Genomic DNA, 24,433 nt, shown 5'->3' on the forward strand with positions numbered 1-24,433 from the left:
GGCTGGTGCTAAAGGGAAACCCCGCCTCGCCTGGCTTCCTGGGCCGAGGCCCATGTGGCTTTGCTCTCAGCATCCTGGCCTTTGCAGGATGTGCTGACCAGGTCATTTCCCGTTGCAATGTCCTGTCACTTCCCCTGAATCCCCCAGCCCTCCAGGCCCAGATCCCCAGCCTGATAGTACGACGCCAGCCAGCCGGAAGGGTCAACCCCGTACCGTTTGACCTTCGTCCAGCAGAGATTAAACTGATTCCTAATTAATAGCCTGTAGGATAGACAGTTACCTTGGTACAGCCTGCAAGTAATTTGAAGCTTGTCTTCAGGAGGCCGGTCCATAAATAATGCTTAATTAGCTGAAGGTTTCCCTGGGACACACCAGCTCAAGGGCCTCTGAACTTCAGGTTGGGGTGGGAAGGGGATGCTGAAAGAGTTACCCCCATAAAAACAGCTGTCTTTCTTTACCCAAAACAACAGCTATATTCTCACCTTCGCCAGCAGCTCCCAGAAGTGGTGCCAGGGTCCCAGCTCGGCGGCTTCCTGGCTGTGCCCTTGACATTTCCAGGATCTCAGTGCCTCATCTCTAAAGTGGGCCACAGCTCAGGTCCACAGCCCCTTGAGGACTTGCCTAAATGTATATGGGTCGAATTAAGGGGGGGGGAAAAAGGATTTTAGAGCTTTCTGAATGTTGGAAGTGAGGCTAAGGGGTTGCGGGCCTCACTATAGCACCTTTGAGAAGCCCCTGAATAAATGCTGACCGTGGCAATGACCGTCACATGGCCACTGTTGCCCTTAAATCTAGTATGCCTCCGTATTGCTTTTTGCATGTGTCCATTGGGTGCACAGACAGCCCTTAACTAGCTAGCTGTTGTCAGCTGTCTGTTTGGGATGTGTTGTCCATTCTACAGCAGGGAGTGACTTGGTTGGCGTGAGTTTCCTGCAGCCCAGGGAAGGCGTGGAAGGCCCGAGAGCCTACGTTTTGTCCCCCACCCTGGGTACTGCTACTAAGCACTCTCTCTGTGTGATCGCCCTGCCCAGCTTCCTGGGTGTGCGACCCAAGCTGTCACACACAACCCCTCGCTCAGAAGCGCCCTGTATGTGTCAATGCCCTGCTGTCACCATTGTGAAATTCTCAATAATTTTTCAACTAGCGGCCACACATTTTCCTTTGTCATGGGCCCAGCGAGGGATGTGGCTGGTCCTCGTGACAGCCATACTGCCTGGGTTGTCAACTTTATCCCTCCCAAGATCCTCTCCAGGGATATTATCATCCGTTTCACGGGGGAGGCAAAATGATTTCATTCATTCACTCACATATTCCCCAGGCACCTGCTGACCGAGCCAAGCGCTGGGAACACATGGTGAGCCTACATTCTAGAGTGTGTGTGCACTGGGGGAAGGGGACAGACAATAAACAAGCAAACAAATAACTTAAAATTTCAGATAGTAACACAATGTTGGAAAGACAAGAAAACAGGGTGATGTGTGGGAGAGGGACTTAAATATTAACTTCAGTGAAAGAGAAGCTGGCATGGGCTCTGGTGTTATAAACTGGGTTCTTGGGGTGCTTTTTAAAGATCTGGGGTCATTCTAGGTTCCCCAACTCCTAAAAGGACTTGAGTTAGTGGGGTCCAAGTAGGGGAGCCAATGTAGGGGCTCCTGGGGCCCCGGGGACTAATTTACCCGTATGTTCCCATAGCCCCAGCTTCTCACAGTAAACACAGAAGGCTGAGTTTGGGGGGCTGGGTGGGGAAGGAGAGGGCTGGCCCCGACTTCTCTGAGTGCCTCCAAGTTGTCACAGGCCAGGCCCCTGCACCTGAGGCTTCTAACCAGCCCTGGCAGCCTGGTGAGGGTTTCTTGTACTTTTGACCTTCCCCACACCAGCAGAGGGAAGACAGTTTCAAACCTCCCCACTTCCCCGGTGGGAGATGGTGAAGCCCAGAGATGCCAAGTGACTCATGCAAAAGTCACACAGCAAATCAACTCCAGAGCAGAGTGCTGGTCGGCCTGGCCCCGGTCAGGCGGACTTCCATTCCCAAGGGGCGGTTCAGAGCCTGGGGCTGCCAAGGGTAGGCAGTCCAGGGCCGCTCTGGGAGCTCTCTGGAAGAAATAGTAGCCCCCTGCCCTGTGGAGTGGGGGAGTGGCTGGTGGGCAGCCACCGGGACACTTTGGCATCCGCTTCCACCTGAAAAAAGGGCCTTCAGCGCCCCTGGCTTCGCTTTAGACGAATGAGTTTCCCAGAAAGCCGAGTGCAAAGGCAGGCACTTCCCCAGTCTGTTGGGCAGAAAGCCCAAAGCTGACCCCAGAGGCCCAACTCTCGGGTTTGGGGGCCCCCTGGGGAGGCAGGGGATGGGGTGCCTAGTGGAGAGGCTGACCCCGGATGAGTGGAAGCTGCCAGGCTCCAGGGATGCTCCGGAGGAGGGAGGCCGCGCTCCAGCTGGGCCGGTGCCTGCCCGGGGGGCGGCGGAGGCGGCGGCGGGAAGGTTCACGCTGCGGCCAGCAGACTGGCTGCGTGTTGCAATGTCTGGTGGCGTTTGCAGCATCCTGTCCGTGTGTGCAGCTGGGGTAACCTCGGGCCGGCGCGGAGGAGCGTGTGTGGCTCTCAGGCCGCGCGGCCTGGAGGCTGCTGGCACCTTGCATCTCATTTACAGCTCCGGGTTCAGCCGCAGGTCAGCGGCGCGGGTGACATCACGGCGTTTGTTTACCGCTCGGCCGGAGGGAGGAAGCGCGGGCGGTCCCCGCAGAGGGAGGGGACCCTTTCCCCCCTCCGCCCCCCCCCCACGCCCGACCCCAACTTGGCCCCGCCCCGCCGCCCCTGCGGCCTCCCCATCCTCGCCCCGCCCCCAGCCCCACTCTCCTCCCCGCTGCCCCTTCCCCTTCTTCATCCCCAGCCCCACCTCCAACACGACGCCCCTCCTCACCCTCCAGAGACCCCACCTGTGAAGCCCCTGCTCATCCCGGCACCTCCGGCCACAGCCCCGCCCACACCCTCCCCATCTACACCCACCACCCCCACCCTTCCCCTACCCCTTCCACCCCTTTCCCGTCCGCCCAATGGGAACCCGGCCCAATCCCCACACGGGACTCCAGCCCAGTCCCACCCCAGCCCCTCTCGGGACCACCGCAGGACCCCACCCACCGCCCGCCCGTCCCTGGGCCCATTTTCAGAAGGACTTCCTGGAGCCTCCTGCCAGATCCGTTGAGGTTTCCCCCAGCGACGACTCCTGCCACCCCCTCACCCCATCATGTGAGCGGGGACCCGCCTCCCTGCACGGAGCGGGCTGCGATGGCCGGCCACTTTGTTACTGGCAACTGGTGTGTTTACCCGGGCACGCTAGGTGGGTAGCTGGCCTGCTTGGCCCGCATCCAGGCACCCTCCACCTGGAACTCCTTCTTCCCTCACCGCCCCGCCCCTCCCTCCGCTTAGGCTGAGTTTTCTGGAAGCTGAAGGGACCTAAGTCAGGATCTTTCTCTTCGTCCATACCTAGAACTTGCCAAAGCCCGCCTTCCCAGGAGAGGAGGCTCAGGGCCTCAGTTATGGCAACCCTGTTCTTCCATTTTCTCAGGCCAAACCCTTTAGGGCCCTCTTGGCACCCTTCCTCCTCTGAATCCATCCTCCTCCATCACCTCCCCCCAAGTGCCCCAGCCCCATTCACCTCCACCTATCACATCGGCCACCTGTGGGTGCAGCAGCTCCTCAAGGGCCCTCATCCACCTCCCTGGTTCCCGCCCCCGTTCCAAACCCCCAGTGCTGCGATCAGAACTCGTTCCAGAATCCAAGTAGAGCTGTCCTTCGTCTGTTCACAGCCCTCCGAAGGACTTCCACCTCACTGGGAAGAGAATTCAAAGCGCACCACCACCACCACCACCCCCATGGCTACAGCCCCTAACCTCACATCTCCTACTCAGCTCTTCCACTTGGCCTCCTTGCTGTCCCCTGAACACACCAAACTCATTCCTACCCCCGGGCCTTTGCACTGGCCGTTCCCTCTGCCTAGAATGCTCCTTCCCCAGATGTCTGCATGGCTTCCTCCTTCACTTCCCTTAAGTCTCTACCCAAATCAGAGAGGCCTTCCCTGTCCCCCATCCCCATCTAAATATCACTCCCACCACACAATCACTTTATCCAGCCACCCTACAAAGCTTCCTGTTCCTTCCATGCACTTTTGGCCACCTTTATATATTATATGGTCAATCGTCTATTGTCCGTTGGCCCCCATCTTCCCCATACACACATGAAAGCAAACTCCAGGAGAGTGGGATGAATTTATTTCCTGTTGTATCCCGGGGCCTCCAACAGTGTCTGGCAATCCACTCACCACCCAATAAATTACTCCTTGAATGAGTGAGTGAATGAACAAATGAGTGAATGAGGCAGGACAGGGAGTAGTGAGAGAGCTTGGCTTTGGAGTCCAGGTTCAAGTGTTGCTTTGGAGTCTGGGTTCAAGACCACTTTGGGCCATGGCTGTGGTCCAGGTGAGGGATGATGGGGGCTGGGCCCAGAGTGGTAGCAGTGGAGGAGGTGACGGAACCAAGGATGCTCCTGGCATACGCCCAGCTACTCAGCCTGTCTGAGCACTGGACTTACGGTCCCATTTCTCAGGATGGTAATACTGAAGGCCTGCACCAGGCTGGAGAGTGGTCTGCAAATGCTGCCTCTCCTCTCCCCTCCTCGGTACCCCCACCTCAAGGTCACCTGGAGTTCTCCATCAGAGGTCAAGAGGGAGGAACTGGGGCAATGGTCATGGGGCTTCAGCTAATGACTCTGGCCCGAATTTCCCCACCCCTGTGTTTTGCCAAGGGCGGTGTGAGGACAGACAGGGAGAGGCACAGCCCTTGAGTTTCTGGTTGGAAGTGAGAAGTTGTTCTGCCTTCCCATAGAGTCAGGCTTCGAGACGGTTTCCTTGGAGGGTTTTTCCAGCGGTCTTAGAACCAGAAATGTTCCCAAGAATCACACTCAAAGATGAGATGGGACTTAGATGAGTTGTCACACTTGGTTTTGTGAGCTGTAGCTCTTGGCAGGTAGTGGTATTAGGTTTTGAGGGGGGTGCCCTCTGTCCTCGGGGACATGAGGCATTCATCACGGAGGGAGACACGTCTCAGCGACTGAAAAAGAAGAGATCTGGGAAGTTAAAAAAGCAGGGACACGCACACGGATGTTTATAGCAGCTTTATTCCTAATTGCCAAAACTTGCAACCAAAAAGTCCTTCAGAGACTTCCCTGGTGGCGCAGTGGTTGAGAGTCCGCCTGCCGATGCAGGGGATGCGGGTTCGTGCCCCGGTCCGGGAAGATCCCACATGCCACGGAGCAGCTGGGCCCCGTGAGCCGTGGCCGCTGAGCCTGCGCGTCCGGAGCCTGTGCTCCGCAACGGGAGAGGCCGCAACAGTGAGAGGCCCGCATACCACAAAAAAAAAAAAAAAAGTCCTTCAGTAGGGGAATGGATAAATAAACTGTGGAACATTCAGACAATGGGATATTATTCAGCGCTGAAAAGAAATGAACCATCAAGCCGTGAAAAGACACAGAAGAACCTTAAATGCATATTACCAAGTGAAAGAAGCCAGTCTGAAAAGGCTACATCCTGGATGATTCCAACTATATGCCATTCTGGAAAAGGCCAAACTATGGAAACAGTAAAAAGATCAGTTGTTGCCAGGGGTCGGAGGAAAGGAGGGAGACCCTAGAGGATCTTTAGGGCAGTGAAACTACTCTCTCCGATACTACAGTGGTGGATACATTTGCCAAAACCCATAGAAGGTACAACAGCAAAAGTGAACCCTAATGTAAACCATGGACTTTGGGTGATCATGATGTGTCAGCGTAGGTTCATCAGTGTAACACATGTACCATTCTGGAGAGGGTTGTCGATAGCGGGGAGGCTGTGCATGTGGCAGCGGCAGGAGTTCAGTGGAAACTCTGTACCTTCTGCTCACAATTGCTATAATTTAAAACTGCTCTAAAAAACAAAGACTATTAATAAAAAATTATTTTTAAAAAGCAGGGGTAGTGTTGGGGAGAGAATATCTGTGGGGGTCGGGAGGACTTTACATGAAGGCCTCTCAGGTAAAGAGACATTTGAGCAGAACCTGTAAGAAGAGAGGGTGTGGGGAGGGGGCCACTTGGGCAAAGAGGACAGAGAACAGCTGGTGTGAAGGCCCTGAGGTAGAAGTCGGCTGGGTGGTTATGCAGGCAAGGAGACTAATGTGGTGGAGACCAGTCAGCCCTGGGAGGGGAAGAGCTGAGGGGGGCAGCGAGACAGGAGCACGTTGGAGCAGGACAGGCTTGTGGTCATAGTAAACACTGTAAATTTCGCTCTGGGTGAGATGGGAGCCACTGGGAGTTGTAAGCAGAGTGACAAGGTCTGACTTACGTTCTAGAAGGATCTCTCTGGCTACTTTGTTGAGAATAGACCGAGGCAGGGGCACTGGGGCAAAGGTCAAAGCTGGGAGACCACTTTGGGCCATGGCTGTGGTCCAGGTGAGGGATGATGGGGGCTGGGCCCAGAGGGGTAGCAGTGAAGGAGGTGACGGAACCAAGGATGCTCCTGGCATACGCCCAACCACCAGCCCTGGGCGCCATGCCAACCTGCGCTCTAAAGGCCACCGGTATCCTGGCAGTGGGGCGAGGGTCATCACTGTCACCCATTCAGCAAATACTCAGTCAGCAAGACCAGGCACTGTACCAGGACAGGGTGGCGTCTTTCCTTCTTTCCGCAGGATGTGGACGCCTCGCTGTGCAGTCCTCGTCCCATGGCATGTGGGACACCCGTGCAATGAATGGATCCATCCTTTTACAGGGTCCCTTTGCTCCTGCAGGTGAAGGACAGAGGCGGAGGGCACAGGATGGGGCATCAGACCACGCAGGTTGGAGTTCCAGCTCTGCCACCTACCAGCTGAGTAACTTTGGGCATATCGAATAGCCCCTGTGCCTCGGTCTTCTCGAGTATGAAATGGGTACAGTACCCCCTCCAGAGCTGCCAGAGGACGAGGTGAGAGACCACAGCAGCTGCTGAGCTCAGTGCAGGCAGGTAGCGAGCACTCGTGGTCACCCCCGCGCCTCCTAAGGGACCAGCTGGACGGGGGCCGGAAGTCTCTGCCGGCCCCAGGCTGTGGTCAGCGACTTGTGGGAAGAGGACACCGCTGGGCGATCTAATTTGAGGAGCTTCAAAACAATCCTCTCCAACAGCTGAGCCAGCAGTAGCCAGAACATTCTCTGCAGGCCCGGGCAGGGGACGAGCCTGTGCAATCCGACCACGCGGCTCCGTGGGAGGCCCTGCCTGCCGCTCAGCGGTGCAGGAGCCGGAGAGGAAGGCTGGCTCTGGCCTACGTCCCTAAGAGAGAGGCCCTGTGGTGACCCGCTGAGGTCACGGCTCAACAGCGGGACACAGGTAATGAGCCTGAGGCTGCTCAAAGGGCAGGGTGCAGACAGGGGTCTGGAAATAGGGCTCCCAGGAGAAAAGGCAGAAAGGAAGTCCAGGAAGGAGACAGCTGGAGACGGTACCCGATCTCTGTCATCAGTTGCCTTTTGGAAGAAGAAAGGCTGATGGCTTGTTGGGGATGTGGGAGTGATAGGCCAGCACTCCCCATGGGTGAGAGCTAGAGGCATCCAACCCGGGTTCATTCGTAGGAAAAAAAAAGAAAAAAACTTCCGTCCTAAAGAGCAAAGGGCTGTGATCAAGAGTGTTAGCATTCAAACTTTATTCTTTTTTTTTTTTTTTTTAGCAGCAGAATCTTTGTAGAAATGACTACTATAGAAGCCCAATGAAAGTGCCACTTCTCTGGATGATGGAGGATGGAGAGCCGGCTTGGGACCCTGTCTACCAAGCCCCCCACCCCTCGGCAGCCCCTGAAGCTCCTCACTAGAGCCCCCAGGGTCCCCAGAGCTCAGCGTGAAAACCTCTCCTCCTAAGAAATCCTCCTAATGGGTGACCCGCAGCCTGCTTTGCAGCTGGACACTTTTGACGCTGGTCTCCTCCTTCCTGGGTTGGGGGTGTGAACAAAGGAGGGTCCTCTAAATCTGGTGGAAGGATGGGAATGGGGAGCTCTCTAAGATTCTGGGGTTCAACCCCGGTCAAGGCTGTGTCCACAGGTGAGGCAAAGAAGCCCCAGCTGGGGTCTTCGAGGCATCCATCACCCCCGTGACTCCAGTTTTGTGGAGGATGGCGGGATCTTCTGCGAGCAAGGGGCGATCTATTTCTGTTCCTGGGTTAACAATAATAGTAGAAGTAGTAGTAATAATAAAAATAATAGCTAGCATTTGTCATGTCCTTTCCTCATCCTCCCAACCACCCTTCCAAGTGGATGCTTCATAACCTTAATTTATAGAGAGGTTATGTGAGTTTTCCAAGCTTGTGTAAGTGGTAGATCAGAGAACTGAACCAAGGCTATCTGGCTCCGGAGCCCATGTTCTAGGCTACTCTACTCAAGAGAGAGAGAGGTCTCTTTTTGGAAATGGACAGGGATGTGAAAGAGGAGAAAGCTCAAAATGTAACATCCTATAGGCATACCTACTGAGAATGTGTATATCAGTGTTTCAAATATGACCTGCCCGCCCACAGGTGTGTCCGCTCAGCCCCTCCTTGCTGGCGACCTGCTGTGTATCACACGCTCGGTTTTGCTGTTTGCTTGTTCTCATCTGGCCAGAGGATAGATTTTTATTCATACCCCCCTGCTGGAGGTGCTGGGCGTGGAGAGCTATGTGCCCTCCAAATTGTGACTTTCCCGCCCCTCCCCACCCTGCCGTGCTTTGGGGTCTGGTGGGTATTTTCCTTCCTTCTGAGAAGCCAGCTGAACACCGCTCTGCTCCAAAACATGGAGCCCATGGGACATGCCTGCCAAAGACCTGCCCAGGGACTTAGATCTTTCCAGGGCTGCCAATTATAAACAGATGCTCCTCCTGGGACCCACCCGGAGGCCACCCAGCTCATGTCCCTGGTGGGACCATGCGCCTCAGCTGAACTCCAGCAATGAACGCCAAGGCCAAGCATTTGTGTGAGTCCCTCTGGGTGAGGGAGGCAAGGCCGGGTGGAAGAGAGGCGCTCACTGTTCTTTGATCAGCAGATTTTTCTCGAGGCCTCCTGGGGCCAGTGCCATGAAACAATGCTCACTGGCTTTTACTCTGTACCTGGCCCATGCTGGATGCTGAGGTTAGGAGATGACTGACTCCCTGGAGGACCTCCCGAGCCTGTGGAGGAGCTTGTTCACAAATAGGCCCAGCACACTCACATCTGTGCACTAGTGGCGGGACAAACAAGGGCTAGTGTTGGCACTCAGGAACATGGGTTCTGAGTCACACTATGCGGCTGCTTATAAGTGGTGTAACCTTGGGTAAGTCATTTCATCTGTCTGCACCTCACCTGTGGAATGGAGAGAGAAGTCATACCTACTGGTGGGATTGTGAGTATGAAAGGAGAAAACACTTGGATGTAAAGTGTTCAATAAATGTTAGCCAGTATATAGTGGTGGTGTTATTGTTGTAGGGATGATGGAAGGAGGAGCCAGGGAAGCTTCAGAATTGCGGGGCCATTCAAGCAGGGTTCTGCAGGATGAATAAGAGTCCACAAGTAGCCTTGGCATTTAAAACAGAGAAAAACAGTCTGTGCTGGGCACTAGGTAGGGTCACAGTGAACCCAGGATGGGTGAGATTTAGTTCCTGCCCTCCAGGAGACAGTATGTAGATATGAAATGGTGAGACAGCACACACAGGGCCAAGTACAGTGCGTAATGAGTGAGTGTAAGCTGGGAACTCTGGAGCCCCAGTGAGCTCCCTCATGCATTCACTCAGCAGTGGGGAGAGACATGTAGATAGTCACCTCACAGTGGATGGGAGCCCTGAAGAGGCAATGCCAGGGACCTGGGGAGCAAGCCAGGGTTGGACCGGCTGTGCTGAGTTACTTGTGTGAAAAATGGCCTGTTTTGGAAATGATCTGTGGGAAAGCTTTTATTCTGTCCTCCTTTTTTAAGATCATAAATGATGGAACTTGTCTTTCAGAGGCATTTTTCCCGTATAGACAAGCACAAAGAAGCAAACCTATGATCCCACCCAAGACAAGCCCTGTTCTTGTGTAGCCTGGTGACATCCACCAACTTACTACGTTTTTAGAGCTGAGATTATCCTATATGGATAATGCTGCACCCTTTTCTCCTGACCATTTTTCCATGGTGTGAACTCTCATCATTCTAGTGGCTGCAGAAGAGGGTGTATCAAGGGGCTGTGCTGTGATTTTCTCAGCTCTTCCTCTCTGTGGGAAATAATAACAGAGAGCTGATGCTGAACACTAGGTGGGTGCCAGCTTTTGCATGTTTCATCCTCACAAGACTCCATGAAGAGAGGAGATGGCTTTTCTCCTACTGGGAGAGGGAATCATGGTGAAAAACCTCAGTTCAAATCCCACCTCTGCCCCTTGGTTGCTGTGTGACCTCAGACAAGTTGCTTAGCCTCTCTGAGTTGCAGTTTCCTTAGATATACAACGGGCATAATACAGCGACCACAGAAATGCCCCAGTTTCAACAGCGTTCCCCTTTTTATTCTTTATCCCTCTCACAGCGGTTTGTGTCCGGCTGTTTTCTCATTCCTTCGCTGTCTCCCTGAGGCAGAGACCGTGTCTGTTTTGCTCTCCGTTAAATCCCGCAACACAGCACCCAGCCCGCTGCAGGCCGTCTGTGCGGTCCTGTCGAGGGGTTGTGGATGTTGAGGGACATGAAGCTGAGGTCTGGGTGGGAATAAACACTGGGGTGAGGACTCAGGGGATTTGGGAGCAGAATTCTCAATGCTCAGAAAAATCCCACCGTCCCTTGGGTTTCAGGGGTGCATCTGCGGAGGACAAAGCCTCCGGGTTCAAATTCTGCCCCCGCCACCCACTGAGTGCGACTTTGGACGAGTTAACTCAGCACCTTTGAGCCAGTGTCCTCAGCCATAAAACGTGGATCGTGGGCTTCTCTGGTGGCGCAGTGGTTGAGAGTCCGCCTGCCGATGCAGGGGACGCGGGTTCGTGTCCCGGTCCGGGAAGATCCCACATGCCGCGGAGCGGCTGGGCCCGTGAGCCATGGCCGCTGAGCCTGCGCGTCCGGAGCCTGTGTTCCGCAATGGGAGAGGCCACAACAGTGAGAGGCCCGCGTACCGCAGAAAAAAAAAAAGTGGATCGTGATAGCCTTCAGCTTTGGGGGCTGCTCGGGGGTTCAGGCTCGCTGCGAGGGCAGCTCCGAGGGAGAGGAGGGCGGGGCCCCGTGCCTCTGCTGGGAGGCCTGGGACGCCAGAGGTCTTCACCCCCCCTTCCCTCCTCCTCCCCGGGACGGAAGCTCGCCATTTGCCCCCCGAGGGGAGGGGAGGCCAGGGGGTGTCGAGTGCCCCTGAGCTCTTATTTTATAAACTCGGCTTAAGCGTAAATCCCGGGGCCGCTGACCCTCCCCAGCTGCGCCCTGTCCTGGGAGTTGATTAAGAGGAGGCCATGTTGGGTTCCAAGGGCTCATAAATCTGCCCTCTCCCCAGGCTGCTTACCCCACGCTCCTCTCAGCCCCTTGCCTCCCGCCCACCCCATCCTTACCCTCATTTGAGCACTGGGTGGGACTCCTGTCCTGTCAGCTGTCCGGGGTCACCCCCAGGTGACTCTGGTGAGAAGCCACCCGGACCAGCCTCTGAGCTGTACCTGCCAGGTTCCTGGTCGGTGACTCTGGGTCACCAGAGGGGTCCGGGCAGGGCACTGGAAGAGGAGGGACAGTGGCTGTAGCAGCTCCAACTGGGCGGCTCCTAGCCAGGAAGGGCCCCCATCCCTCCACGCAGAGCTCTCCCTCACCTCCCACCCCCAGTGGCTCAGTTACTGGAAGGCTCCATCAAGGTGACCAGCCCTGGCCTCCCTGTCACCATGGAGACGCACCTGGGTCCTAAGACGGGAAGATGCCCAGCCTGGCTCCCCAGGGACTCGCCTGAGGAAATGCACAGCAGTGCAGAGGCTGCACACACACACATGCATGCGTGCAGAGAGAGGCACATTCACTCAGACACGCACAGAGAGAGACACACTGAGGCGCACACACACCGGCCTGGGCCTCACCTCACAGCTCAGTCCTGGGTGGTTTTGAGGCTCTGGGTGAAAGTCCGGGCCTCGCTGACTCTTAGGCTAAGCAGCCTCTGTGTTGAAGGTTCTGGGACCCTAAATGGCTCAGTCGAGGAAACTGGGCTCGTCTCAGCCTCAGAGAGGCTATTTAACCACCTCCCATCCTGTCCCACCTACGGCCATGAACTTTCATTCATTCGCTCAACAAATAGCACTTGCATTGCTGGGCCCTGAGATATGAAATGAACAAGGCAGGATCAAGGACCTGGGAGCTCCCTGCTCAGAGGGGTGGGGTGAGGAGGACAGAAAGCAAACCCGTCACAGTGTCTGGGGAGAGGTGGGGCCTCTGAGCACAGAGCGTGAGGCCAGTCCCCCAGCCCACCAGGGGCATCCTCAACAGACCCCCAAAAGGACATGGCCAGACCTCAGCGTCCCACCTGGGTGTATATACATGGAAGACAGTGGGGCACAGCCTTCGTTTCGCCTCCCTCACTCTAGCCCCCGTTTCCCTCTCCAGGTTGTCCTTCCAGCCATGCAGACCGAGCTGGCCTTCCCTGTTCCCTGTCTGCTGGTTTTCTTGTGCTCCCAGGCACCTGGACCGCTGCGCCTTCCAACAAGCCCCTACCCCCACTTTAAGCTTGCCTTCTCTTGTCCAGAAGTTCTCAGAGTCCCGGAGGCACCTCTCTCATTCTCAGCCAGGCCCTAGGAAACCCTGCAAGGCCCAGGGTCCTGTTCCCTATATGAGACGGAGGTGGGATGGGGTTAGGCAGGGACCAGGGTATGAGAAAGGAGGCCAAGGATTTCCTTCACCTCAGACTGACATACTCAGAAATTAGATGGATGGATGATGGAGTGGGGTGGATGGATGGATGGACGAGTGGATGGATGGATGGACAGACAGATGGGGTGACAAGGGAGGATGGAAGGAAACTAGGCTGTCAGGGACTACCAGGCAAGAGTGAGGTCTGATATGGTGGAAGATGCCTGAACAGATGTTTATCTCTTCTCCGTGAAGGGAACCTCTCCAGCCTCTCCTGGAGGAACACATTCTAAGTCTGTTTTTAGTTCAACAGACAAGAAAGTGTCCCTTGGAGCCTGCCTAATTGCAGACCTTTTGCTCTTGAAGGACTTTTGTGGTCGTGGAGGGTGGCTGATGGAATTCTCCCTCGTAAAGCCTTTCCTGTATTTCAAGACTTCAATTAAAATAAATAAACTGGTTGGACAAGGTGGGGTTTTCAAACTGGGCTTTCCCAGAGATGTTTCAAGAGTTGAAAGAACACTTTTATTTTCCTTTAAGAAATATTTTGAAAGTTTTAAAAACTCTAATAAAAAAGTCAAATCCATGGGAGCCACCAACACATTTGTGTGTCCCACCAGCTAACCCATTTTGTGCCTTTTTTGGTTATGTGAAAGTTCTGAGATTTCAAGGTAAACAATTGATAAACGGTTATCACCAACAACTACTTATCTGCGTGAATTTTCTCCATACCAAGTCCAGAGCAAAGTACAGAAATCAGTTAGATTCTGGTCTGGCGTGACTGGAGTTAATCCATCACTCCCACTTGAAAATGTTTGTCTTCCCAGCTCAGCCCTTCTACTCTCATTCGTTGCTTTTAGTGTAAGAAAATATGGAGTTGGACGTGTAATTTGTTCCTTTTACTGGTTTCACACATGGGGTTCCGTGTTAGGTTTTATTTTTTAAGGAGAAATTTCATTGATACTTTTTAAAAGGAAGAGAGGAAACAAAAATAGAAACCCATTAGATTAATCCCCCAGGAGCCTTTTATCTCTTCCTTTCTCTGATTCTCTCCAGCCCCCAGCCTTTCTCCCTCTGTGCTGATTCAGCTGGGTCTCAGGATTCTTCGTTCCCCGTCACCCGACCCTGGTTCTTTTACCAACAGGGGCCTCTCTGGACCACATGACGTACCATGGGAAGGAGTGTCATTCTCCTGTGGGTCAAGGTTGAGAATTAGCCCGGCCTTTTATGGCCAGCCATTCATAAATTTGTCCAACCCCCTTTAAGGATTCATGTCTTGGTCCTGCCAGGGTCACTTCCTGGCGTAATGAGTCCCGCGTTTATTACCTGTGGGGTGAGGTCGTGTTTCCTTCCCCAGAGGAGCCCAGCTGCCTGTCTTCCCGGCCCTCCTTCTGCCAGACCACAGCTGGGTGGAAGGCAAGGCTTTGCTCAGCCTCCAGGCACCTCACGGTCAGAACCTCGCAGTCCGTTCATCAGTGGGGCTCTAGACCTCAGTGGTGAGAAGGCCAGCTTGTTTCTAGTTCAGAGCATTCTGGAACATCGTACAGAAAGAGCTCTGCTACTACTTTTAACTAGGTAGGATCATTGGAATTGGGCCTACAGGAGACCTCCTCCTGGAAGCAACACGTAAGAAAGACTTATGAATCACGCATCCACCAATGGGTCATGAACAGGCTCAGAAACGCTTGGTTCCCTTCAGAGTAGGCTATATATATCCCTTTAACAAATCATATCGTGACTTTTCATACTCTCTTTGAATGGAATCAGGGAGGCCAGTCCTGGGGCAGATTACATACTGAATTTCTGATGGCAATCATTGAATCACGATGGCTTCCTTAATGACCACGTGTTCAGTACTGCTATCCTCTCCTTCCAGATCGTTCTGTGGGGCCGGACTGAGAAATGCCTGAAGGAGACGACGGAGGAGATTCGGCAGATGGGCACCGAGTGCCACTACTTCATCTGCGATGTGGGCAACCGGGAGGAGGTGTACCAGACGGCCAAAGCTGTCCGGGAGAAGGTGGGCAGCCTGCGAGGGGCCGGCCTCAGCTCTGCCAGACACTGGGGGGGAATGCTGGCCAAAGAGAACATTCTCACGTGGCCTGGGAGAGAGCTTTGCCTATGGCAGAATGGCTATTTTCAGGGCATCTTGGAGGACTTTCCTACGAAGCTGGCCCAAGTTGTGCATGCGTGTGCGTGTGTGTGTTGCAGGGGGCAGGGACTAGGACATAGGTTGATTATGTAAGCGGACTGATCACCTGTTGTCCCCTTTGGAAGTTTAGATCTTGTGAGTTTCTATCCTAGACCCTGGGGGACAGATGTCCCATTGCCCTCTGGGAAAATCCCCGACTCCAGCCATCTATTTAGACTGAATGCATCACTGAGCTCCAAGAGAGCAGAAACCGCCATTAGATATCTGACACATGGTAAATGTTAACTATTTTTATGTAACAATAACCTCATTTATTATAGATGTGCTCTGTGCCAGGTACATTATGTGCCATAAATTATTTCTATTTTCTGCTTTTTTTTTTTGCCACACTGCACGGCTTGCAGGATCTTAGTTCCCTGATCGGGGATCGAACCCAGGCCCTCGGCAGTGAAAGTGCAAAGTCCTAACCACTGGACTGCCAGGGAATTCCCAGCCATAAATTCTTTCTGATCCCCAGAACGACCCTGGTATGGTTATTAGCCCCATCTTACAAATCAAGATTGATGCTCAGAGAGGTGATGTGACTTCCCAAGACCAGGTCCCTCCTCTCCAAGTGCAAGCCACTGGGGCTGCCCGCCCTAACGGCCCCTCGACCCCCTGTTGCCCACAGGTGGGCGACATCACCATCCTGGTGAACAACGCCGCCGTGGTCCATGGGAAGAGCCTGATGGACAGTGACGATGATGCCCTTCTCAAGTCCCAGCACATCAACACCCTGGGCCAGTTCTGGGTAAGTTTATCCTGAGCCTGAGCCAGCCCTGGGCACGTCAGTGACATGCTTCTTCCCTCCAGGGATCCTGGGAGCTGTAGGGGAGTGGGGAGAGGCTCGCCAGGGCTTGGGCTCAGGCCAGGGGGGATGTCCTAGGATAGGGTGACCGGACAAGACGAATGACCGGCTGCCCCAGGAGGCATCTGGACTTTCTGAAATGTGGGGCTCAGTGCCCTCGGCCCGCACGCCTCCCATCCCAGGAAAGCCTGCTCGCTGGTGTAGTGTGTTGTGTACAGGCTGGTCTGTTCTCCCTGAGGGGGTGGTAGAGGGGCTGTTGGAAGCTGTGGCTGCTGCACACTGACCTCCCCACCCACCTTTAGACCACCAAGGCCTTCTTGCCACGGATGCTGGAGCTGCAGAACGGCCACATCGTGTGTCTCAACTCCGTGCTGGCACTCTCTGCCATCCCCGGCGCCATCGACTACTGCACGTCCAAAGCCTCAGCCTTCGCCTTCATGGAGAGCCTGACCCTGGGGCTGCTGGACTGTCCAGGCGTCAGTGCCACCACCGTGCTGCCCTTCCACACCAGCACCGAGATGTTCCAGGGCATGAGGGTCAGGTCAGTGGCAGGGGACCCCCTCTCCGAGCCAAGTCCCTCCAGCAGATCGGATCAGGGGAAAGACTCGTTACACACAGAGACCCAAAATCTTAAAATAACCCAGAACCCTTTATCTCTGGCTTTTTGGTCTCATACCTGATTCTCCATCTGCAGGGCAGTGGGGTTCTATAGTGGTTTAGGGTCCTGCTTCTCAGGTCAGGGGGCTTGTACAGAGTTCCCATGCTAAATGCATGCAATGGAATACTACCCAACTATATAAAGGGAACCAAGTATTGGTAAGTGAACAATATGGATGAATCTCAAATGTTGAGAGAAAGAAACCAGAGACATAAAAGTGCATTCTGCATGATTCCATTTATCTGAAGTTCTACAACAGGCAAAACTGGACGGAGGTGATAGAAATCAGAACAGTGGCCACCCCAAGAGGAGTGGGGACATAGCCTGGCAGAGAGCACCAGGGAACCTTCTAGGCTTTTAGAAATGTTCTCTCTTCTTGATTTGAGTGGGGGTTACATAGGTAAAAATTGATCATGCTGGACACAAGATTTATGCCTTTTATTGTATGCAAATTATAGCTCAGTTTAAAGAAATACCGAAGCCCACCCACCCCTCCTCCAGGCCACTTAAATCAACGGGAATGGGAACCACTGGTTTAGAGCTTGTGCTTTGGAGCCAGGCCCCTGGGGTGTGCGTGACCTTGAGCCCGATTAGTTCCCGCTCCTGCGTCTGATGCTAATCTGTAGAATGGGATGATGGGAATGTCTACCCTTAGGGTTCTGTGATAGGGATAAAATGGGGTCTAGCATGCAACACCGTATGTGCTACATAGTAAGTGCCCAGTAAATGGTGCTATAACGATGTGCGCTTGTGAAGGGGCATAAGATTATAGATAAGTGAAAATGTGGAATCATCCAAAAACTATTTTCCTTGTTTTTTGCAATGCAACGTATAATGATATTTTGCTTTCTAAATGATATGGATCAGCTTCTTCCAAACATGAGGATAGCGTGGAAGGGTCATTGTGAGAGTTTCCTGAGAGAGTGGAAGGCATGTGGCGTAGTGCATCCGGGTGGGAATCACTCAGAACACCTTAGTGATTATCACTGAGTCTGGTTTTGCTATCAAGAATCAAAACACCTGGTTTTGCAGACATAGATATGGAGAACAGACTTGTGGTTGCCAAGGGGGAGGCGGGGCAGGGGAGGGAAGGAATGGTAGTTTGGGATTAGCAGATGCAAACTATTATATATAGGATGGATCAACAACAAGGTCCTACTGTATAGCACAGGGAACTCTCTTCAATATCCTGTGATAAACCATAAAGGAAAAGAATATATGCGTGTGTGTGTGTGTGTGTGTGTGTGTGTGTGTGTGTGTGTGTGTATAACTGAGTCACTTAGCTGTACAGCAGAAATTCACACAATATTGTAAATCAACTACACTTCAATAAAATTAAGGAAAAAACACAACTCCCTGTTTGGAATCACACCTCAGCTACTGAATGGTGGCGAAATCTTGAACCAGTTTTATTACCACTCTGAGCTTTACTTTGCTCATCTGTCAAACAGTGAAAATAACACTAACCTCATAGGATTATTGAGAGAATTAGAAATAACACATGTAACGTATCTAGTGTGAAGCCCAGGGCATGTGAGATGCTCAGTAACGAACTGCTGCTCTCATTATTTTTCCTAACAATAAACATCTTCATAAGTGCATAAGTTATAAATCTTCCTAGCAGACTTCAGTCGTCACAGATGTATATATTTCACACCTGACTTATATGCAAATTATCATAGATGCTGAATTTAGAGGAGGCTGGATTAATGACTATTAATGTTCCATGTTGGTTTTCTCCCCCCATGATGTCTTGGTTTGGTTTCTTTTCATCTGGGTATACAGGAAGTGCTCAAACAATGCATATTGGATGGAAGTGCCACAGTGGCGACCCATGGTTCTAATCGGGTGCCCTGAAGTGGGCAGGACATTCACAGACCTTGCATCCCTGTGCCTGTTTCACCTTCTGGCATAGTTTCCTCTCCATCACTTTAAGAAGGAAACCCAAGGCCTCCCCCAGATCATTTTCCCACAGTGGCTCAGAATGCGGGCCCAGGCTGCGGGGGCCTAATCCCAGCTCCCTGTGACCTTGGGCAAATTACTTCGCTTTCCTGTGCCTCGGTTTCCTTGTCTGTAAGAAGGGATTGATAATGGTACCCTGGCCTCACAGGCTAGATGAGCTCCTGTGCGTGAATCAACTAGCCAGCTGGCAAGTAGTAAGCACTAGGTGAAGGTTAGTTACCTGTGGATTGCAGGTGAGCCCCGAGGGCTTGGGAGAAGGGCAGTAAAATGTTGATTGGTACCTAACCAACTGCCATTTCTTGAAAGAAGAAGAAAGAAAGAAAGAGGAAGGAAGAAAGGAAGGAAGGAAGGAAGGAAGAAAGAAAGAAAGAAAGAAAGAAAGAAGGAAGGAAGGAAGGAAAAAAGAAAGAAAGAAAGAAAGAAAGAAAGAAAGAAAGAAAGAAAGAAAGAAAGAAAGAAAGAGAGAAAGAAGGAAAGAGAGAAAGAAGGAAATAGAGAAAGAAAGAATTTGCTTCCTCTCCAACCATGCTTAGCAGCTTCCATGCTTAGCAGCTTCCCGGGATTGAGGGTGGGAGACATGTTTAGGGCAAAACTGATGGGTTTTCTGGCAAGAGTGGCCATACAGGTGGGTGCTGCTGTTTGTAAATTGCTCTTTACTGATCTTTATGTTCCAGCCACACCAGACACTTTACAAACGCTTCTGCGTTTGACCCTCCACAACCCTGCGAGAGCTCTTATCCCCATTTCTCAGATGAGGAAAGTGAGGCTCCGAGAAGCAAAGTTACTTGCCCAAGACGACACAGATAGAAATTGGCTGAGCATGCTCTTACAAGGGGTTTGTGCAGCCTCCGTGGGAGTTCGTAGCTCTGCCGGTTCCCCGGGTACCCATCCCACACACCACGGAGGGAAAAGAGAAAGCCCCACCAGCGGGCATGTGTGAGGCATCCCTTCTGTCAGGTTCTCCTGCACGGATCTTACCAGGAAGAGCCCCCTGAGCCCACGGAGCTTGGTCTGTCCATCCTGTCTTCCTGTCCCCCCAGAAGCAGCACTGGCCCAAGTGGGGGCTGGAAACCCACACTGTCCACCGTGTCTGTGGGGCTCCAGCGTGACGAGCCATCTCACGCGTCCATCTCCGCAGGACCCTGAGGCCAGCCCTTCCAGACTGCAGGGTCGTGGGCATCCTGGCAGCCCGTCATGATGGCAAAGGAAGCCAAGGGTTGGGGGCGAGCTCCGTGGACTCTCTGAAGGCAGCCAAGCCCGTGCTGGGGGCCCAGGAGTTGCGTTTTGCTCAGGGTGACATCATCCCCAGGCGACTTATCACCCTCAGTCCTCCTGGTGCTGGAGCAGCTCACCAGCCCTTTGTGGGACTGAAGTCAGAGCCGGCAGCATCAGTCCTGCACCTATAGGCCCAGGAGCAGTGGGACAAGCAGCAAGCGAGGGACAGGGGAGACAGAGCACGGGTCTGGGGCTCCTGTGGGCCTGGTTTGAATCCCCAGTCCCCACCATCCCCAGAGCCTTGGCTTCCTTCTCTGGCAGTTGGAGCAAATGATGCCTGTTGATCACTCAGCACAGGCCTGGTGCTAAGGGAGCATCATCCCTGTACGGGTCTCAGGTCAGATGTCTCTGAACAGGCATGAGAACCCCCTGATGTTTGCTTACTCATCCATTCATTCATTTATCAACCCCATGGAAACGCCCTGTAGATGTTTGAATGAATCGGTGAGTGTATCCATGAATTAGGGAATGAGTGAGTAAACCAGCAAGCGGTAGGGGAATGCCACATCGTTCAGTGTCTACCCACTCAGCAAACATTTATTGAGCACCTACTATATCCCAGACACTGCACACAGGGCATACAGCAGGGAGCAAGACCCACCAGACTTCTGCCCTTGGGGAACTCACAGGCTGATGGGGGAGACAGGCCATTCACAGGAAACAAGCAGACAGGCAAGGCCGTTCTCTATTCAGTCAAGGCAATTATCAGGGGGCCGAGATTAGAGGCCACTCTGAGTGGATGGGAGGAAGGAGCCAGGCTGATGGGACAGCTGAGATGGGAAAGATCTTAAGTGACAGGGTTGGCCAGGATCGCTGGGGCAGAGTGAGAAGGAGGAAAGGTGAGGCCCAGAGTGGGTAGGACTGAAAGCAGAGCGAGGGGCCCCAGGAGCGCTTTAGCAGGGCCGGACAGTATGTGAGTGAGGTTTGGGGGAGCCCTCTGCAGTGCTCTAAGAATGGGTCCCAGGTGGGTGGGCGGGCTAGAAGCCCTCAATTCTCAAGGGGAGACTCGCTGGGAGGAGTGAGAGGAAGAGGAACTCCTGACACATCCCGGGCGGCAGGGAGAGTGTTCCAAACAGGTCTCAAGTCTCCCACACAGGAGAAGCCAAAGGGATGACCCTGACATGTTAGCCACAGGGGTTTTCAGCAGAAGCGCTCGCTTCTCAGGGGAAACCCACACTGTCTCTTCCTGCCTGCAGGTTCCCCAACCTCTTCCCGCCCCTAAAGCCGGAGACTGTGGCCCGGAGGACAGTGGAAGCCGTGCAGCTCAATCAGGCCCTCCTCCTCCTCCCGTGGACGATGCACGCCCTCATTATCTTGAAAAGGTATGGGGCGGGGGGAGGAAGCTCTGGGTCAGGCTCATTCTGGCCACTTCCCCTTCTCCCCGTGGACCCTGGTGGGGAAGAGGCCTCAGGCAAGAGAAAGTACCCCGGTGATTGATTAGTCATGCCTGCCTGTTGTGGGCGTGAAAGTGAGAGCAGTGGCACGTGTGCCATGGATATACTATCCTTACTAAGGAGTGGCAGTTCTCAAACTTGTTGGTCTCAAGAACCCTTTACAATCTTAAAAATTATTGAAGAACCCAAAGTGCTTTTATCTCTGTGAGTTGTATCTATTGTATTAGAAATTAAAACTGAGAAAATATTTTATGGGATTTATACATTTATTCATTTATATATAGCAAGAAAAAACCCATTCAGTGTTAACATAAATGATATTTTTGTGAAAAGTAAATGTATTTTCCAAAAAAGAAATGTAGTAAGAAGAATGGCATTATTTTATATTTTTGCAAAGCTCTTTATTATCTGAATTAATTGAAGACAAATGGATGCTCATATCTGCTTCTGATTTTAATCTGTTGACGTCACATGTCATGTAGCCTCTGGAAAACTCAACTGTACACTCATGAGAGAATGAGACTTAAAAAGTCAAAACCTGTCTCAGTATTATAATAAAAATAGCTTGACCTGGCAGACAGACCCCTGAAGAGATCTCAGGTACCCCCAAGGGTTCCTGGGCCACACTCTGAGAACTGCTATTCTAGAGACTAAATCTTGGCCCTAGCCTTCAGGAAGTTCAATCTAATAGGGAAGACTAGCGGTCCAGTGGTTAAGGCTCTGCGCTTCAGCTGCAGGGGGCACGGGTTCAATCCCTGGTTGGGGAGCTAGGATCCCGCATGCTGTGTGGCACGGCCAAAAATAAAATAAAATAGAATAAAATTTTAAAAGGAACATCGGTTAATGGGGAAGACAGGGATTTCGTTGCCAAAGGCTCGGGATTCACAGAAACATCCCTGGTGGGATTTACCAGGGCAGACCACCTTGCGGGGGAGGCTTTACAGAGGAGACCATCTTCCTCCAAAATTTGCCCAGCATCACATTCCCTAGAACTTTCCAGACTCTGAGCAACAAACCATTCCCATCCCACTCCCACACTGAAGGGGCCATTGCAGGTGCCCCACTAAACACTGTTTTCATAGGCCTCTCATGCTGCACAGAGAGCTTTGACCCTGGAGCCCGAGTGACCGTGGACTCTTGGCTCCCCTGGGCCCCCAACCCCCAGCTGACTGAACCCCTCTGACCTGAAAGGCCTTTTCAGGAGGTGAAGCACCCAAGTGCCTTTATCGGATGTCAACCCCCAGGAAACCAGGTTCCCCTCTGGCTGCTGTGGACACAGTGGGCATCTGAGGAGCTACTCTAACTGCAGGCAAGAAACCTCAGGACCCGGGGACACATCACTCCCTTTCAGTGACACAGAGCAGGGGACTCCGGACATTCAGGCCACACCTCAGCCTCCCTCAGTCCATCCTGACTGTTGCTTTGAGATGCTACTTGGCCGCCTCTGTGAGCCTTGGAGAGCAGGGACTTGGATCCTCACCAAAGCCAAGCTGATCTTCCACCTCAGGGAGCTTCTTAGAAGCTTTTGGGGACATTCTAGAAAAAAGCTAGTTTGTCTAGAACACCTCAGCACTCTCCACAGTAAGCACCCAGCCTACATTTTCTGTTCTATCCCCCACTACTTTCCCACAAGAAGCAGAGGCCAGCCCCTCCCCATTCCCTGCACCGCGCCTCCTTTCACCTTCCCCAAGAGAAATCTTCACAGGCTCAACTCTAGTGCCACCACCCCCAGGAAGCCTTCCAGATTGCTCCAGCCAGAAGTGAGACTTTCCCATGTTGCAACTAGAATGGGCCAGGGCCCTTCAATTTCATTCAACAGAGGAACAGAGGGCGTCTCTCTACTGGGCCCTGTGCTAAGTGCCGGGATCGGAGATGAAATATCTACCACAGAGGCACCCATGGACTTGACAAGTAAACAGCAAGCACAACTCCGGGGTTGTTGGGGAAGCATAGAGCTATGCGGAGCCCCAGGAAAGGCCTAGGGGTGAGTCTGGGAAGTTTCCTACAAGAAGCAAGAAATTGTGTCATGCTAAAGAACAAGGCCTGAAGGTATATGCAGGTGTTTTACTATCTGGAGGGACATAAAGGATGAGAAGTAACACCTGAGGTCCCAGCTATAGGAAGACATCACTATGCAGTGGAACAAACTTGGCTGAGAATCTTGAGATGGCGGAGAGGACAGATTTTGGCATCAACTGTATCATGTGCACAGTGTGGCTGTTTAATAAATAATACATGGAAAAAAAAAGAGGAGGTGACACCCAGTACCTAACTCCTCAGCCCCACACAGTAAATATTTGTTGAATAAGTGGCATTTGGAGTTAATTGATCTCTGAGATACATTTGGGCCCTAAAATGCTAAGAGTGTGGCTTTGAAAATTTGTAACACCCACCCTTTACCTTGTAAATAGCTATTTACCTACTTACTTGAAAGCCCTTCCTCCATGGAGGGGTGGGTAGTGGTGGCTTGTCGGGGGAGCCGGTGTATGTTGGAGAGAGGGGTGGGGAGAGCTTATGGGAACCATCACTTTACTACACCCCTTGTGTGGCTGGCTACCAGTGACTCGGCCACTGGTCTCCCCACTAACCATCTTCTCTTTTCCCTCCCCACTCCACCAGCATACTCCCACAGGCTGCCCTCGAGGAGATCCACAAATTCTCAGGAACCTACACCTGCATGAACACTTTCAAAGGGCGAACATAAAGGCAGGACGCAGAGACAGGCTCAAAAGCCACAGAACCTGAGGGGGTCTGGGCACCTGGGCATACGCCCATGTGCCTGTCCCTTGACACACTTCTGCTGCATGAGCAGGACTGCTCCTCCCCTGGGGAGGAATCTGGCTGTGCCCCCAGGCCAGCCCCAGGACCTTTGCACAGGACTGACGGGTGTAACTCTGACCCCCGTGGGGAGGCAAGAAACCAGCCAGCAGCTGCCTTGACACTTTTGTACATTTCTGATTCTGTAGAGTTTATTGTTAAATCGCTTCTCAAGTCTAACCAGCCTCGGCAATGTGCATAGACTATTTCCGGGAGGGTCTGTGCCCACACACTCCTCCTTCCCCTCCAAAATCCACTTATCCTCAGCTTGTGCAAACTGGTTGAACGGCAGGAATACAAAATAAAGAGAGATGGCTTTTGCGCATTCCTTTGTTGAAATCCTTGACCTCTGGTCCTTAGTGGTCAGTGGGGAAGGCACCAGACCCAACCACAACACCCCATCCTTTGAGAGAGAATTGGTCTGCTCAGGGTCCCCAGCTGCCGGGAGTGGAGTAGGCAAGAAGGAGGCAGAGGTCGGGAGAGAGACCGGAGCCCAGGCCTGGGGGTACATGGCTCCTTGCCAGC

General features: G+C 52.9%; 1 protein-coding gene across 5 annotated transcripts in view; it reads left to right on the forward strand.

The window, feature by feature from the left end:
- Window positions 1-24,233, forward strand: part of DHRS3 (dehydrogenase/reductase 3) — a 40,937-nt gene extending 16,704 nt beyond the window's left edge. For 2 of the 5 annotated variants that reach the window (XM_029228435.1, XM_029228431.1), the window contains 4 exons: window positions 14,680-14,823; window positions 15,626-15,745; window positions 16,105-16,343; window positions 20,894-24,233. In XM_029228435.1, the coding sequence (XP_029084268.1) occupies window positions 14,680-14,823; window positions 15,626-15,745; window positions 16,105-16,343; window positions 20,894-21,134 (744 nt within the window). In that variant the 3' untranslated portion in view covers window positions 21,135-24,233. Of the gene's footprint in view, window positions 1-6,809; window positions 6,983-14,679; window positions 14,824-15,625; window positions 15,746-16,104; window positions 16,344-20,893 lie in introns of those variants that run through there. The other 3 variants (XM_029228432.1, XM_029228434.1, XM_029228436.1) reach the window with 3 other exon arrangements.
- Window positions 24,234-24,433: the final 200 nt, after the last annotated feature.

The sequence above is a fragment of the Monodon monoceros genome, unplaced genomic scaffold (genome assembly GCF_005190385.1).
Source record: "Monodon monoceros isolate NGI ecotype Baffin Bay Population unplaced genomic scaffold, NGI_Narwhal_1 Super_Scaffold_18, whole genome shotgun sequence".
Lineage (NCBI taxonomy): Eukaryota > Metazoa > Chordata > Mammalia > Artiodactyla > Monodontidae > Monodon > Monodon monoceros.